The 14,385-nt window shown below is 41.3% G+C and overlaps 1 protein-coding gene across 6 annotated transcripts in view; it reads left to right on the plus strand.

Annotated features, from left to right (window-relative positions):
- Nucleotides 1-14,385, plus strand: part of EPB41L3 (erythrocyte membrane protein band 4.1 like 3) — a 259,305-nt gene that overhangs the window by 205,510 nt on the left and 39,410 nt on the right. For all 6 annotated transcript variants that reach the window (XM_068237211.1, XM_068237210.1, XM_068237206.1 and 3 more), the window contains exons 14-17: nucleotides 7,869-7,922; nucleotides 10,325-10,360; nucleotides 10,512-10,577; nucleotides 11,846-12,037. In XM_068237211.1, coding sequence (XP_068093312.1) covers nucleotides 7,869-7,922; nucleotides 10,325-10,360; nucleotides 10,512-10,577; nucleotides 11,846-12,037 — 348 coding nt within the window. The remainder of the gene's footprint in view (nucleotides 1-7,868; nucleotides 7,923-10,324; nucleotides 10,361-10,511; nucleotides 10,578-11,845; nucleotides 12,038-14,385) is intronic.

The following is a 14,385-nucleotide window of genomic DNA, read 5'->3' on the forward strand; positions in this document are numbered from 1 at the left end:
TGATTGCACAAGATTACATATTTATGTATGTAACATTACGGAGTATAAAGTGGCAAGTTTAAGCAGTTTGGAGACTATTAAAAATGATAGCAATATAAAACAAGAGGACAATAACCACGAGATGACCATATTTCTCATAGAGAAAAGCAAGATGCTATAATTAATCGAATAAAATAGATGACGCAATATTGGTGTTAAATTACATGCTGTTTAGTTGAGTTCAGTTTAAAATCTTAAATATGTTGTACAATTTCAAGCCTGTCATACTTTAATTCATAGGCCTGATGCACAAATAGTTTGGGTACTAACGCCAGCAGAGTACCACGCTATGCAACCTATGGTACATGGGTAATGTGAGCATTGCTATGGTAATGCACCTTACCTTACCAGCTTAATGTGCATTACCATAGCAACACTCACGTTAACCACGTACCATGGGTCACACTAATTAAGTAATCTGCTGATGGTAGTACTGGTAATATTACTGGCAGTTGGGTTTTGTATTAGGCCCATACTGTTTTCATTCAGTAATACTAAATTAAGTTTGGCGTTACCTTGTTCAACAGTCAAATTGTGGGCATATTTGTTTAGGTATCAGTTGCAGAATCATTTGGATTGAAAATGAACAGTTTAGATACATTTTCTGAAAGATAATAGCTTGTGCCTGATCCTTTTACCCATTGTGTATTACATAATGCATGTTTTGTGTCTGACATGTCTGCATTACATTGGCTATACATGTTCTCCAAGCTAAAAGTGTTGTAAGTCATTCTGTAGCCCCAGGGTAGTAGTGTGTGCATGGCGAGCCTTGTCCAGTTTTTTGCAGTGTAGAAAGAAAATTGATGATGTACAGACCAATACAAAAAGTGGCTACCATTGTCTAAGAAATGAGGGCAGCTTTTTTTTCTGAGCTAAACTTAGTCAAAAGAAGGCAGTTAATGAGTTCAATATCGCATATGAACTCATAAGATATAGTAAGATAAGTACAGCCAGATGGTGAATGCACACAGTTGTATAATGGATTGTACAAATGTACAGGGACTGTCACTAGAGAAGGTTGGGAACTTGATCCCTCATTCAACAGTGTGATGGTGAAGCTGTACAGACGTTTCACCAGCTTTCAGACTAGTGACGCATTCTGTTGCTATGCGGGGGGGGGGAGGGGTGGCAACTGAGCGGCACACAAAGCGCTAGTACAGAGTAGGCGGATTGAGAGGGGAGAACCGTGCCCTCGACCAGCATTCAGCTGAGCTGATCCACTAGGTTCATCACTGGGCTGTGGGCCACTGTTACCCACACTACACTCTCAGGAGAGGAGGCGCAGACTGGCCACCCCTGCTGAGAACAGTCTATTGTGTGTATTCAAGGCTTTAGTATGAGGTTTTCTTTAAGTAAGATCTGCCCTTATATGAAAGTACAGTTGTAGATGTGCACAAGCAAGTTAAATAATTTGACAGGCTTTTATATCCCATGAAGGCTGCACTAGTGCATGTCCTCTAGAGAAAATGTGTAAATTGGGATTTTTAACATATAGCATGATGCTTTATTTCCCCATGTTATCTCAGGACAGCACCAATGAGAGTTGATCTCTCCATCCCCATATAGACAGGAAGGATCAAATATTCAAATGAGGCTTAAGGTTTATATGTGCTGCCATATCTTTGATTAAGGGCCCTTTCACACCAGAGGGCTTTTTCGGCGTTTTAACGCCACGGCCGAAGTTGGCGTTTTCCTAGGTAAAAGAAAGTCCATAGACTTTCATTTTACCATTCACACTAAACGCCGCGTTTTGGAGCGTTGCGTTTCAACGCTCCCAGGCGCTTTTTCTGGGCCTACCGCGGCGTTTCTCATTACAATTGATTGTAATGTATAGGCGTTAAAACGCCTTGAAAACGCCTTGAAAACGCCTGCAGCCAAAACGCAGCGTTTTAGCCTTTCACCGCTGCCTGTAGTGTGAAAGAGCCCTAAGAGATGAAATGCCTTGAATTGGCAGTTGCTGCCACTGTCATCGCTAGAGGTCTAAAAATATGGTCGGACCAGATTTCCTCTGGTACTCCAGGACAAACCACCCTAAGTCCTTCCCAGAATTGACACAACTGATTATTTAGCTTTTGCTTCAAATTAATTAGTGAGACTTTCTACTAGGTCTGCATACCTAATTAACTTGACCACATGAGTCATCTTGGGAGGGGAGACCGGTAATCCAATTCAAGATTGCATGACATCTATGGAAAGGTGGTTTTCTGACCCGATCAAAATTTGATGATGATCTAGAAAGGTCTCCAGATTAGTTTAATATTAAATCCTCAGATAAAGAGGTGGTCTGATGAAGAAGAAGAAGGTAACAGGAAAAAGTGGATTTACAGGCGATACCAAATAAGTAAATGTAACTTCATTCTCACACTTGCCTATTCCATTCCAAGGAAACAATGATGACAGAATTGCAATGGGATATCAATTCTCACACTTCTACAAAACCGTTAAAATATCAGAACTAATGGTTCGTCAGCATCATTTTAGACAGATCATAGCCTCCCTAGGTACCACAGTGTTGGTAGCCTTAGCCCTGAGATCAGAAGAAGCCCTAGCATTGCAGGTGTCTGTTCTAAAACTACTTAAAGAGAACCAGAGTCGAAGTACCCTCATGTATTTTACTACATTTACCAGTGGGAACATGACAGTAAACACCTTCTCTGGTTTTAGTTTCATTCTTATCTGCTTAATTAGTCTGTGATCAGCTGTGATAAAGATCCCTGACTGAGCCTTCAGTCTAGGTTTGACATGGAATCATTACAGCTGAGTCACTCTTCTGTGGAGTCTTTTCAAGCCCAAGCCTGCCACCTCCTGGCTCAGCTTTCCTGCTTTGCATACTGAGAGCTCTGATGACATGGGAGGGGCTGCTTCTGCTGAGAGAGAAGCTCTGAAACAGACAAGTGTGGCTGCAATATGATCTGTATGCACTCTGCATAGATAATGATGATGACTGCAGGTTCATTCCTACGAGAGACACTTCCTACAGGCAGCTGCACATCATACCAAAATGAAAGCACACAGATGAAAGGCTGCAGCAGCAACCCTGCTTGTCTATAGTCTCATAGAGGCTAGACAACACATCCAGAACAACTCATAACCCGGAAGCAGAAGGGATATGAGCCGGCGGCCATATTGGATTTTTCCTGGAGCAATAATGAATAAAAAAACACTAAAAAAGCACACCAGAGTGGTGAAATTATCACGTAGAGCATTTATTATTTACAAGCTATGGACTGATATGTTTATTTTGTGTGAAACGTTCATCTCTGGTTCCCTTTAAAAAGAGAGCTATAAAGGAAGCACCATCTTGCCAGAGAGGAAAAGGGTACTGCTCACCAATGTTCCTGGTCAGGAAAACACAAGGAAATCGCATGTTTTATTTTGAATTTAAAAAGTCTCAACTTAAACAGCAGTGGGAAATACTGCATGGAGAATATCAAGTCAGTGGCAAATGTTATACAGAATTAATCATTTCTGGCGTGCCTAAATGTAAAAGAGGCCTGCTTGTGCCTCCCAATTCTCTCTGCTAGACTGGAGTTTCCTTATTTCTTTTCAGATAAATGGTCAAAAGATTAGTAGACAAAGCCTTGTCACCTGTCAACAGGACAGCAAATGCTTATGGTCATCAAATAGAAGGAAAATCATGGTGGTCTGGAAAGTCCTCCAACGCTTTTATTCGCTCATCAAGTTGAGCATTTTACTATCCAGTAGAGATGTAGCGAACGGTTTGCCGGCGAACGGTTCCAGGCGAACTTTGGGGGTTCGTGTTCGCCTGGACCAAGCGAACTTTTGCTGAAGTTCGATTCGCCCCATAATGCACTATGAGGGTCAACTTTGACCCTCTGCATCACAGTCAGCAGGCACATTGTAGCCATACAGGCTACACTAAGCCCTGTAGCCCCCCCCCCCCTTATATAAGGCAGATTTGCCGGCCATTACACTCACTCGTGTGCCTGCTAGAGACAGACTAGTGACAGCTGCTGCAGACTTGTTCTCCTAGGGAAAGATTAGTTAGGCTCTTGGTCTTGGCTTGCTCCTGGCTGATTGTTATTGCTAAAATAGCACCCCTCAACAGCTCTTTTGAGAGATAATGTTTTCCAGATGTGTTTTTTTTTGTGTGTGTGTGTTGCTCACTGACATTATACAGCCCAATCTGTTGCAGCTGGACCTTGGTAATTGTTATTACTGTGCCAGCCAGGCCCTGCCTAACTATCTATACTGGGACACCTACCTATGCCTACCTAACTGCTGGGGCACCTACTTACCTATACGGGGACACCTACCTACCTACCTATACTAGGGGACCTACTATGCCTACCTACCTATACTGGGTCTCCTACCTATGCCTAGCTAACTACTGGGACACCTACCTATGCCTACCTACCTATACTGGGTCTCCTACCTATGCCTAGCTAACTACTGGGGCTCCTACCTATGTCTAGCTAACTACTGAGGCACCTACCTATGCCTACCTACCTATACTGGGACTCCTACCTATGCCTAGCTAACTACTGGGACACCTACCTATGCCTACCTACCTATACTGGGTCTCCTACCTATGCCTAGCTAACTACTGGGACACCTACCTATGCCTACCTACATACAAGAAGATAATAAGGTCGTTGCTTCATTGTGGACAGACCAAATTTGATCAGCTGGACAGTCACTGTTGTTCTATCATTGAGCTACCACAGCCCGGCGACCATATGGGCTTGAAAACCGCCACGGCCTACACTCTCGCCACGGTGCGCACCAGTCCAGCACGGCCGTCACTAAGCAAACAGCTGTTTGCGGTGCGTTACACAGTGAGTTTGGTGTGTCAGTGTGAAGCAGTACTCTAGTTACACTCCCTGATTGATGTATACACATGCAAGATGTTTGAAAGCACTTTAGGCCTGCAATTTAGCATTCAATGTCATTTCTGCCCTTAAAACGCTGCTTTGCGTCACATCCAGATTTTTCCCCGGAACTTTGGGCATGTATCCCACTCCGCCATGCCCCCCTCCAGGTGTTAGACCCATTGAAACATGTTTTCCATCACTTTTGTGACCAGCATAAATTTTTCTATTTTTCAAAGTTCGCATCCCCATTGAAGTCTATTGCGGTTCGCAAACTTTTCCGCGAACCAAACCATTCCGTGAAAATCGGAGGTTCGCGACATCTCTACTATCCAGAGCAACAAGAGCATGGTGGTAGCTTATCTGAACTGAAAGGAAGAAACACAGAGCCCTAGGATTTCTCCTCAGGATTTGAATATAGTCCTTAAAGCTTTAACATAATTCTCCCCCAAGCCATTTACAGAGATTTCAGAAAAGACTGCTTTATAACAATTTTTTATGTCAAAGGGGTAGGAGAATTGCTGTCTTTTAAGATAGAACTCCTTGCTAGTTCTTATTAGTTGAAAGCCAACAGCCAAGCAACCTTCAGAGACCATCATTGCTTGTAAGTTTGTCAGACAATTTCTCTAGCTTACATGCCACAGGGGAAACAAGGCTACCAATGGCAGTGAGGACCCATTCAACAATAGCTGTTTCGACTTTGGCAAGGAGGATTGGAGCCACTACTGAACAGAAGTGCAGGGCTGCCCCCTGGAGCAGCACCAGTACATATTTAACAATGCGGAGTGTTGCAAGCAATTGACCCTCCCTAATGAATTAGTCTTGTTTATCCTCTTATGGCTGGCTTTTCAATAAAGTCTCTTTTTCAGGAACTGAAAGGACATCAGCCTAACAACTTGCCCTCCATTCATTTGTATTAAAAATTAGTTGAAGCATTATCCTGAATGAAGTAATATTTTCTGTTACCTGAGAGTGTGGTAAATGGCAGCAAATATATATCCTGTGACTAATTTGAATTCTTTGGAGAAGTCCTCTCTTATTGATGCTGACCTTTGGCTCCTGGAAAAGGCATTACCAGTGAGTTTAACATTAGAGGGAAGATAAATGTGTTTTATTTCATGCAAAGTGTATATTGGAGTTGGACAAATTCCAGTCGCCAGCTCACCTGGGTGACTGAAATGATGTCGCTGGTGTCTAAGGTAGTTGAGCTGCCATTATTTAGCCAAATTCCATGGGAGTGCAGACTGCAGATCTCATGGTTTTCTGTAAGAGATACTGCAGCTATTGTAATGTGTCATGTAATGTGCCATTATTTTTCTACAAACTTTTGTGTCTTATTACAGAAAAAAATATTATATATTCACTTAAAAGCTGAAATCCAGGAACATATTTTATTTTTGGATAGTGTAGTTAGGGGTTAAAAACATTTCTGGATTTTAATTGCTGTCCTGTGCCGCTATCTATGAGAATTTCCATCAGCTCTTTACCAGACACACTGTGAGAAATTCCCTCCAGGAGTGACTGTAAAAATAACTAAAATCATTTTTTTGTAGAGTAAGGAACCCTGACCATTTTTTTCCAGCTCTCTCTCAATTTCAGTTTTCATATTGACTCCTTATCCATTAGAGGAACAGAATGGGAGGGAAAACCTTTCCATTTGAGAAACATACACGAATACAAATTTCATAATGTTGGTAACCTTTTTCTGCGCTATTCAAAAATCCTGGAGCTGAGCTCTATATTTCTGGGAAAAAAATGTATGTTGTTAGTGTTTTTTTGTTTGTTTGTTTGTTTTTTTGTTTTGTTTTTTAGGGGGTGGAGAGAGAGGGTTGTATTGCTCTTTCTGTCCCAAGTGAAAATCTTTCCAACTGGAACAAAGTGTGTATAGAACTCTGTGAGGAGTTGTAGTCCTAAGATATGCAGCAATAAAAACTACTTGGGGATTGCAACTCTTCCTCTCTCAACAAATATATATTTTTATTTATAGCTTTATAACACTTGACGTGATACCCCACGTATTGTCTGAATAAGAACTTATAGAAATTCTCATATATGAAGATACCAGAGCATTAAAAAGCAGAATACTACAATTGTGTCTCCATAATGTCTGCACTTGACTCTTTGCAACATTTCGTTTTTCTGCCTGTCTTATTGCCACATCAATTCCCACTGGATATCACTAGATTGTTTATGCAGTTATATGATTCAAAAGGGTAGATGGGTAGATTCACTAAAAACTGGACTTAGTAGGTCTGCACTAAAATGAGATGTACAGTAAGAAAAGAAATGAACTGTCAGTGTGCTCACCTTAGACATCCAATGACTTGCAGAAGAATGTCAATTTTTGTTGGAATTGAAATATTATTCCACAGTTCTGGAATGCTAAAATTGAAAACATTAAAACCTGGTTATTAAAAGAATTTAGCCTTCTCCAAAATGACAGCTGCATTAATACCAGTTACCTTTAAGGTTAAGATGTTAATATATTTGTTTTTTTTGTTCTTTTTTTTTATAGATATTTTTGCCTGTTTCGTAATGCAGACAAATCAGGCAACTGTTAAATTACAAATGAGGAGCTGAAAGTCAGGAGGCTGTTATCTACATATTTTATTCCAAATGATAAAAAAAAAAGTAACATGAAACACTAATATGATAAGATTAGATGCAATGCATATGGGGAATTTATAATATATATATATATTTTAAACACCAAGGTTTTAGAAGTATCCACGAAAGTAAACCATGGCATAACAAAATTAAAGGCATAGTTTGTAGGCAGAAAAACAATTTGTAATCTCATTAGACGTACATGCCTTGAGTATTCCTCAGAATCTGTTCTGTTTGTGTTGGTTTGCTTTTTCTTCTGTTTGCTTTTGGCTATTATTTGAGTCTTCAAGGGGGAAATGTAGTGAGACATGTACTGTGACTTTCTCACAACATGGGTTTATTCTTTATTCCTGCCTACCTTTTGGAATTGGCCTCTTAAAAATTATATAGACCGACAGTGAACAGACGGATACAGCAGCTGATGGTGAAACAACCGCTACAGAGGTGTGTACTGCCTGTTAACAAATGTGCTTCATCGTAGCATGGGGGTGGATACTTTGTGGACATATTGTGTCTGGAGTGTTGTACTTTATTTATAAAATTTCATTATGGTTTAACCAAGCACACAAGAGAAAAGATGACCGTAAATGAATCTGTATGCTGATATCTGAGTTTGATTTATTTACTTATATATTTAAATTATATTTTGTTTTTCAGATTTTAGATAATTTTTGTAAACAGTTTAATGTTAAATCTAAACATAATAGTATGTTATAAAGTGCACATATTTATCCATTATTACTGTGTGTTCGTTAAAAAAAAATGAATGTGACTTGCACATTTTTATAACTTCTGGTAAAGTGTTTTTGTGTTTTGTGTATATATTAACTATAATATGTACAGAAACACCTCATAAATAAATAGACACCCTGATTTGCACACAATGCCATGTTTATCATACAGTAGTACCCGCTAAATGCAGATACCAAACACAATATATTATGTTGTCATTCCACGAACCATTTGCCAGCATTCAATTGTTCTGTTGGGCCACGGTCGACGCAGAGTGGATGAACAATTTTCCTTTCCTCCAGTTCTCTTTGGATCTGGAGAGCTACCCAATTGATGGTGGACAATGGAATCTGTAAGGCATGAACTATTTCCCATTTATTTTGTTCAATAATCTGCCATCTTTAGAAATCACTGAATTCTGTGTTGCCATATTCCTTTCTCTTGCAAATCCATTCTACAAACCACACCTAAAAAAGGAGGCACATTTGACGTGCCATTATTATTTAGTACTTATATAGCGCTGACATCTTCTGCAGCACTTTACAGAATATGTAACACACACACACACACACACACACACACACACACACACACACACACACACACACACACACACACACACACACACAGACACACAGACACACACACACACACACACACACACACACAGACACACACACACAGACACACACACAGACACACACACAGACACAGACACAGACACACACGCACAGACACACACAGACACACAGACACACACACACAGACACACACACACAGACACACACACACAGACACACACACACAGACACACACACACACACACAGACACACACACACACAGACACACAGACACACACACACACACAGACACACACACACACAGACACACACACACACACACAGACACACACACACACACACACACACACACACACACACACACACACACACACACAGACACACACACACACACACACACACACACACTATGTAATCTTGAGTGCACGGTGGAAACCCACACATTCTCATTAATACTGTGAATCCAAAACTCCTTGTTGATACTGTTCTTGCTGGAATTTGAACTGTCTTGCAAGGTGGGAGTGCTAACCATTATGCCACTGTGCTGCCCGTAATTCATATTTCATGGTGTCTACTTATTTATGATTTTTTTCTGTATGTCTGTATTTCTCTGCTGTTACTCCATGTTCAGTAGCTGAGGTACGACAGCAAAAACAATGCTATTTATTAACCAGTTAGCAGCAATGTGCCGCATTAAAACATCCTGTTTGCCACTGTTAATGGCAACAGGATGTGTTAATGGTTTACTCACCGCTGCCCACTCACACACCCACTGAGCGTACCCATCGGGACTGACACATCTTTGATTGGTGAAGGGGAACAAGTGTTCCCTGAGTCAAAGTGCCTGTAAGCATATCCATATAATGCCAGTAATATGGGATGAAGCAGTTTTCCTCCATGAACCTGCTTGTTACCACATTTATGCTAATGGGTTAATTCAAATGTCATATTAAAACATTTGTGAGGATCCCAGCCCTCGTGTACTGGAGTTAGACAGCCATGGCCTAACATGTTTCAGAAGACTTTTACCACCTAACAGTAAATTCATGTCTTCCAGTATTTTCTGAGCTTAGTAAATCAATTCCTAAATCTCTGGATGTTCCCATCATTTATGCTGTTTTTTTAGTTCTTTATTTTTATTTTTGCATTCATTCATTAATTTTATTATTTGATATATCGATGGGAGTAAAAAGGTGTTTGTTTTTTGTTTTTGTGTTTTCACAGGAAAGGTTGTTGGCTTTCTGAAATAGCTTTGGAGTTATAGTTTTTGGTTATTTTAAATGCTCTTTGGAGCTTTATATCAAACTGATTACAATCACACATCAGAAATGAAGTCAAAATAGCTAGTATAAATATGTATACAATATGGCCCTAAAAATTACAACTTTGCATTCTCTTTAATATAATACTGCACATCATTCGTTGGTCTGGGCGAAAAATATATATTCTTGACCAGAATGATATATATCCATCTAATAGTAGAGGTTTTTAAGATATATAAGTTGCTTTTATATATTTTACAATGCTTCCAGTCGGATCAAGAAGAAGATACAGAGGTGAAAACGCAGGTAAATACCGTAAACAAATTTCAATCAGAAAAAAACATTATTTTTCATATTTTAGAAAGCTCGTCTGGTGTATGTGGATCATTAGTGCAAAAGTCATCATTGTCCAACATTTTGTTTGTATCTTAATGTTCCCTCTCTTCACTTTTTTCAGAATAGTCTCATTAAGCGAATAAAGGGTGAAAATGTATATGTCAAACATAGTAATCTTATGTTAGAGGTTGGTATTGGTACATACCCCTGCATGCACTTGTGTGTTTTATTTTTAGCATGGACTGGTTGACCCCGCCTTCTAGTGAACTGAGTGGATATTTGTTTCCTGGTTTACTTTAGTTTTATCACAGAGAAGTTTTAGTTGTATTCTATGTAAATATTAATGTATTTTTTTCATTTATGACTTAGCATTGCAATTTAACCTTTTTCTTTATTAGTGTTCACATCACAACGTGTCACAGTGGTAAAACCCTTTGAATTCTCACTCTTCACCAGATTGTTTTAATTTTTTGACAACAGTGACTACTAGAGTTATGTGATTAGCCTGATACTAACGTATTTACCTTTTCATTCTCGACATTGCCCTTCAGTGGCTGTAATCTCAAGCAACTACAAACATAACCTTTTTTCAGATCTGGTGTACTCCATGGCTTTCCCTAGAGAAGAAGTCAATCCATTTTACTAGCAATAAAGGATAGTGTAGATGTTTAGAAGCTAGCAGTTATGACCTCTTGTTTCTTTCAAGGTTCTCAGTGCTATGGAGCTATTCAAAGTCCCTTGGAAATTTTCATTATGTTTTTATTCCATGAAGATGCATAAAAAAATGTCTGAGATGAGATTTGAACGTTCATGCTTTATACGGAGAGACATGTTGGATCTCTTTAAGAATCTGAATAAATATTCAACAGTACTTACTAATTGTTATGCTGTTCCAAAAGAGGCTATGAGCCACTTCACAAGTGGACTGAGTCTCTAACAGCTAGTTGCAGCAACTAGAAACTGTGTCCAGACTTTAGTGTATTTTGACTAGCCACTAGTTTTTTTTGACTAGTTGAGATAAGAAGCCACTGGTTGCTAATGACTCTCCTGTGTCACATAGCCCTAAGAGTTACTTACATAGGTTGTTTCTTAAATGATTGATCCATGTATTGTCATACTAGAAGAAAATAAAATGGACATCTGGCAGCCATAAATGAACACAAGCAATTTCTTCCATGTGAATGAGTGCTGATATTATGTGTTGCTTTAACCTGTTAGCCAGTCATAGTGCGGTATGGGACTCAGAGATATTAGGTGGCAGGGAAGGATGTCTCCCTCTTTATCTGTCCCAGTGAAACGGGCCCTTATTTCTTCTCCTTAACAGTTGTAAACTACAACCTATCTATTGCGAAATACAGCTGTATGTAGCTAAAATGTTTGTTGCTTGCCATTGCAGCAAGAAGGGTGTTTAATTGTTAAGTTTTTCAGTATTTTGTTTTTACCTTGTTAATATAGGAGTATACTAAGAATCAAGAAGAACTTATGAAACATCAGACTAACATAAGTGAACTGAAGAGGACGTTCTTAGAAACATCAACAGATGCCACAGCTGCCAGTGAATGGGAGAAACGGCTCTCTACTTCTCCTGTGCGTCTTGCTGCAAGGCAAGAAGAAGCTCCTATGATCGAACCACTAGTGCCTGAAGAGGTCAGTGGGTGTGGCATGAGAATTTTACTCTAAACACTTGTCATCTATGAATTGTACATATAAACACATTTAAGTACAGAATTGTTTAGCTTCAGTAACCAGAATAGGAAGAATTCTGTGCTGTTTATATAGGTTTAATATTAATGAAATCTCCCGTTAGACAATCTTGTTCTCACTGCACCATGAGGTTCAAGAGACAGTCTTTTGACCGCATATGGTTAATATGAATTTTTTATACATAAGATGTTGCAATTCTGATTAACCTTTTCCGCACCTTGCTAATTGTAATCTACACCCTATACGGGTGCTGCTATCCCTACCAGGGTGTAGATTTCAATCAGCCACTCCGTCTTGTTGCTCTCACCATTTCCGTTGCTGCAACTGCTTGCTTTAGTCAGGCCTCTTTAGATTACTGTGAGCCAATCACAGTAATCACATGACCAATCAGGGAAAGGACTGCTCTGGTCCTTAAGGGGCCAGAGACATTTGGCTTGAAGTAGTTCAAATCCATACTCCGTGCTGAGTGTTTGCAGAAATTCTGAAAAGAGCTTACAAGGTTAAGTACAGAAAAATATCGCAAGTGGCCCATTGACTTTCATTATACAGTAGAATCACGCTCAGGGCCGGATTTACCATAAGGCACTCTAGGCACGTGCCTACAGGCGCCTTTAAGGGGCAAAGGCGGCCCCTGAATGCCCCCCCCATGATTGATCAAAGTTTTTTTTTTAAAAAAGCTTCAGCGCAAGATAATTCACCCGGACCGCCCCGCCCGCAGCGCTATGCCAGGTCCCCTGCAAGTAACTGTCTGTCAGCCGCGCAGAGTGTCCCCGCTGCCGCTGTATTCATGCACGCAGCAGGTGAGTCAGGACGTAGCATTTCAGTCACGTGCTATTAGTACCGGGGATCGACGTGCACTGTGTCCTGGCTTTGTTTATTATTTTTCTGACTCTGGCTGCCGGGAACTATTGGAGCTACCACAGGGACTGGAAGGGGGGAGGAAGGAGTAGGCCCAATACCAGAAACACCGTTCCCCTCCCTTTTCACAGAGAGTCGGTATAGTGACAGGCGAGGAGGGGCGGCATGGAACGCTGTGACATGTGGCCTCAGTGTTGCAGGAGAATAACTTCACAGCGACAGCGTGTGGGCTACACCTCTGCTCCCCCCTCCCATGTGTCCGTTGGTTCAGCCTGTGCCCGGGTCTTTTGCAGATGAGTTTTTTCACGTTCCATGTACACTGCACAGCCAGCTTGAACTCACACAGACGAGCTCTGCAGCTAGCTAGAGTGACAAGTAAGTGACTGATGCAGAGGCTTGGGACCTTTGATCTTCCTCCCCCCTCCTTTTCCTAGCAGAGACGATGCTTCCCTCTCCTCTCCTTTTGAACAGTGTCCCCTGCTAGCCAGTCCTGCGATGATTCTTAGTTCCTAGTGTTTCTATAGGGCAACACGCAGCTCTGTCCAGCTGTCACCTGACCAGACCTGATCAGATATCATTGCTGCTCTGAACAGGTCAGGTGACAGCTGGTCAGTGCTGAGGTGTCCCCCTATGGAAACACTGCTGGAAGCCAAGTTGAAGGTGTCAGATGGGGAGGGGGACCACATGAAAGAGTAAAAGAGGAAGCATTGGATTGCTGTAGCAGTAGTCTTTCAGCTAGAAAAGTGGGGAGATAATTGAGGGTTAATGGAAACCTTAAAGTATACCAGAGCTGAGATACAAAAAAAAAAATGTATACATACCTGGGGCTTCCTCCAGCCCCATCCGCTCAGATCGCTCCCACGCCGCTGTCCTCCACTGCCTGCAGCTTCGGGAACCAGTCCCATCACTTCTGTCAGTCGCAGCCAGTCTAAGCACAAGAAGTGCACCCTCTGCGTATCTCTCCATCTCTGCTGGAGAGATACGAATAGCGAGCACTTCTACGTCAGATTGGCTGCGACTAACGGAAGTGCGGGGCAGCGGAGGACGGCGGCGTGGGATCGATATGAGCGGATGGGGCTGGAGGAAGCCCTAGGTATTTTATACATTTTTTTTATATGTTTCAGCTCTGAGTCCCTTTAACTGTAGAAAAAAAAGACTAACTTACCTGGGGCTTCTACCAGCCACCTGCAGCCACCCTGTGCCCATGCTGTCACTAAGTCTTCCTCCAGTCTTCCGCAGTGACCCTCTGCTGGCTGACTGGGGAGTCGACGGGCCACTGTGCATGCAGTGTGGCCGCGCGCGTCCTCGATCGCACTCCCGCCGCCGGGAGCACTCTGCGCATATGCAGTAGAGATTTTTTTCGTACTGCGCATGTGCAGAGCGCTACCATCCACAGCGGCGTGATTAGGAGGCCTGTGGATTAGGGCTGCGCA

The sequence above is a fragment of the Hyperolius riggenbachi genome, chromosome 5, assembly GCF_040937935.1.
Source record: "Hyperolius riggenbachi isolate aHypRig1 chromosome 5, aHypRig1.pri, whole genome shotgun sequence".
NCBI classification, from domain to species: Eukaryota; Metazoa; Chordata; class Amphibia; order Anura; family Hyperoliidae; genus Hyperolius; species Hyperolius riggenbachi.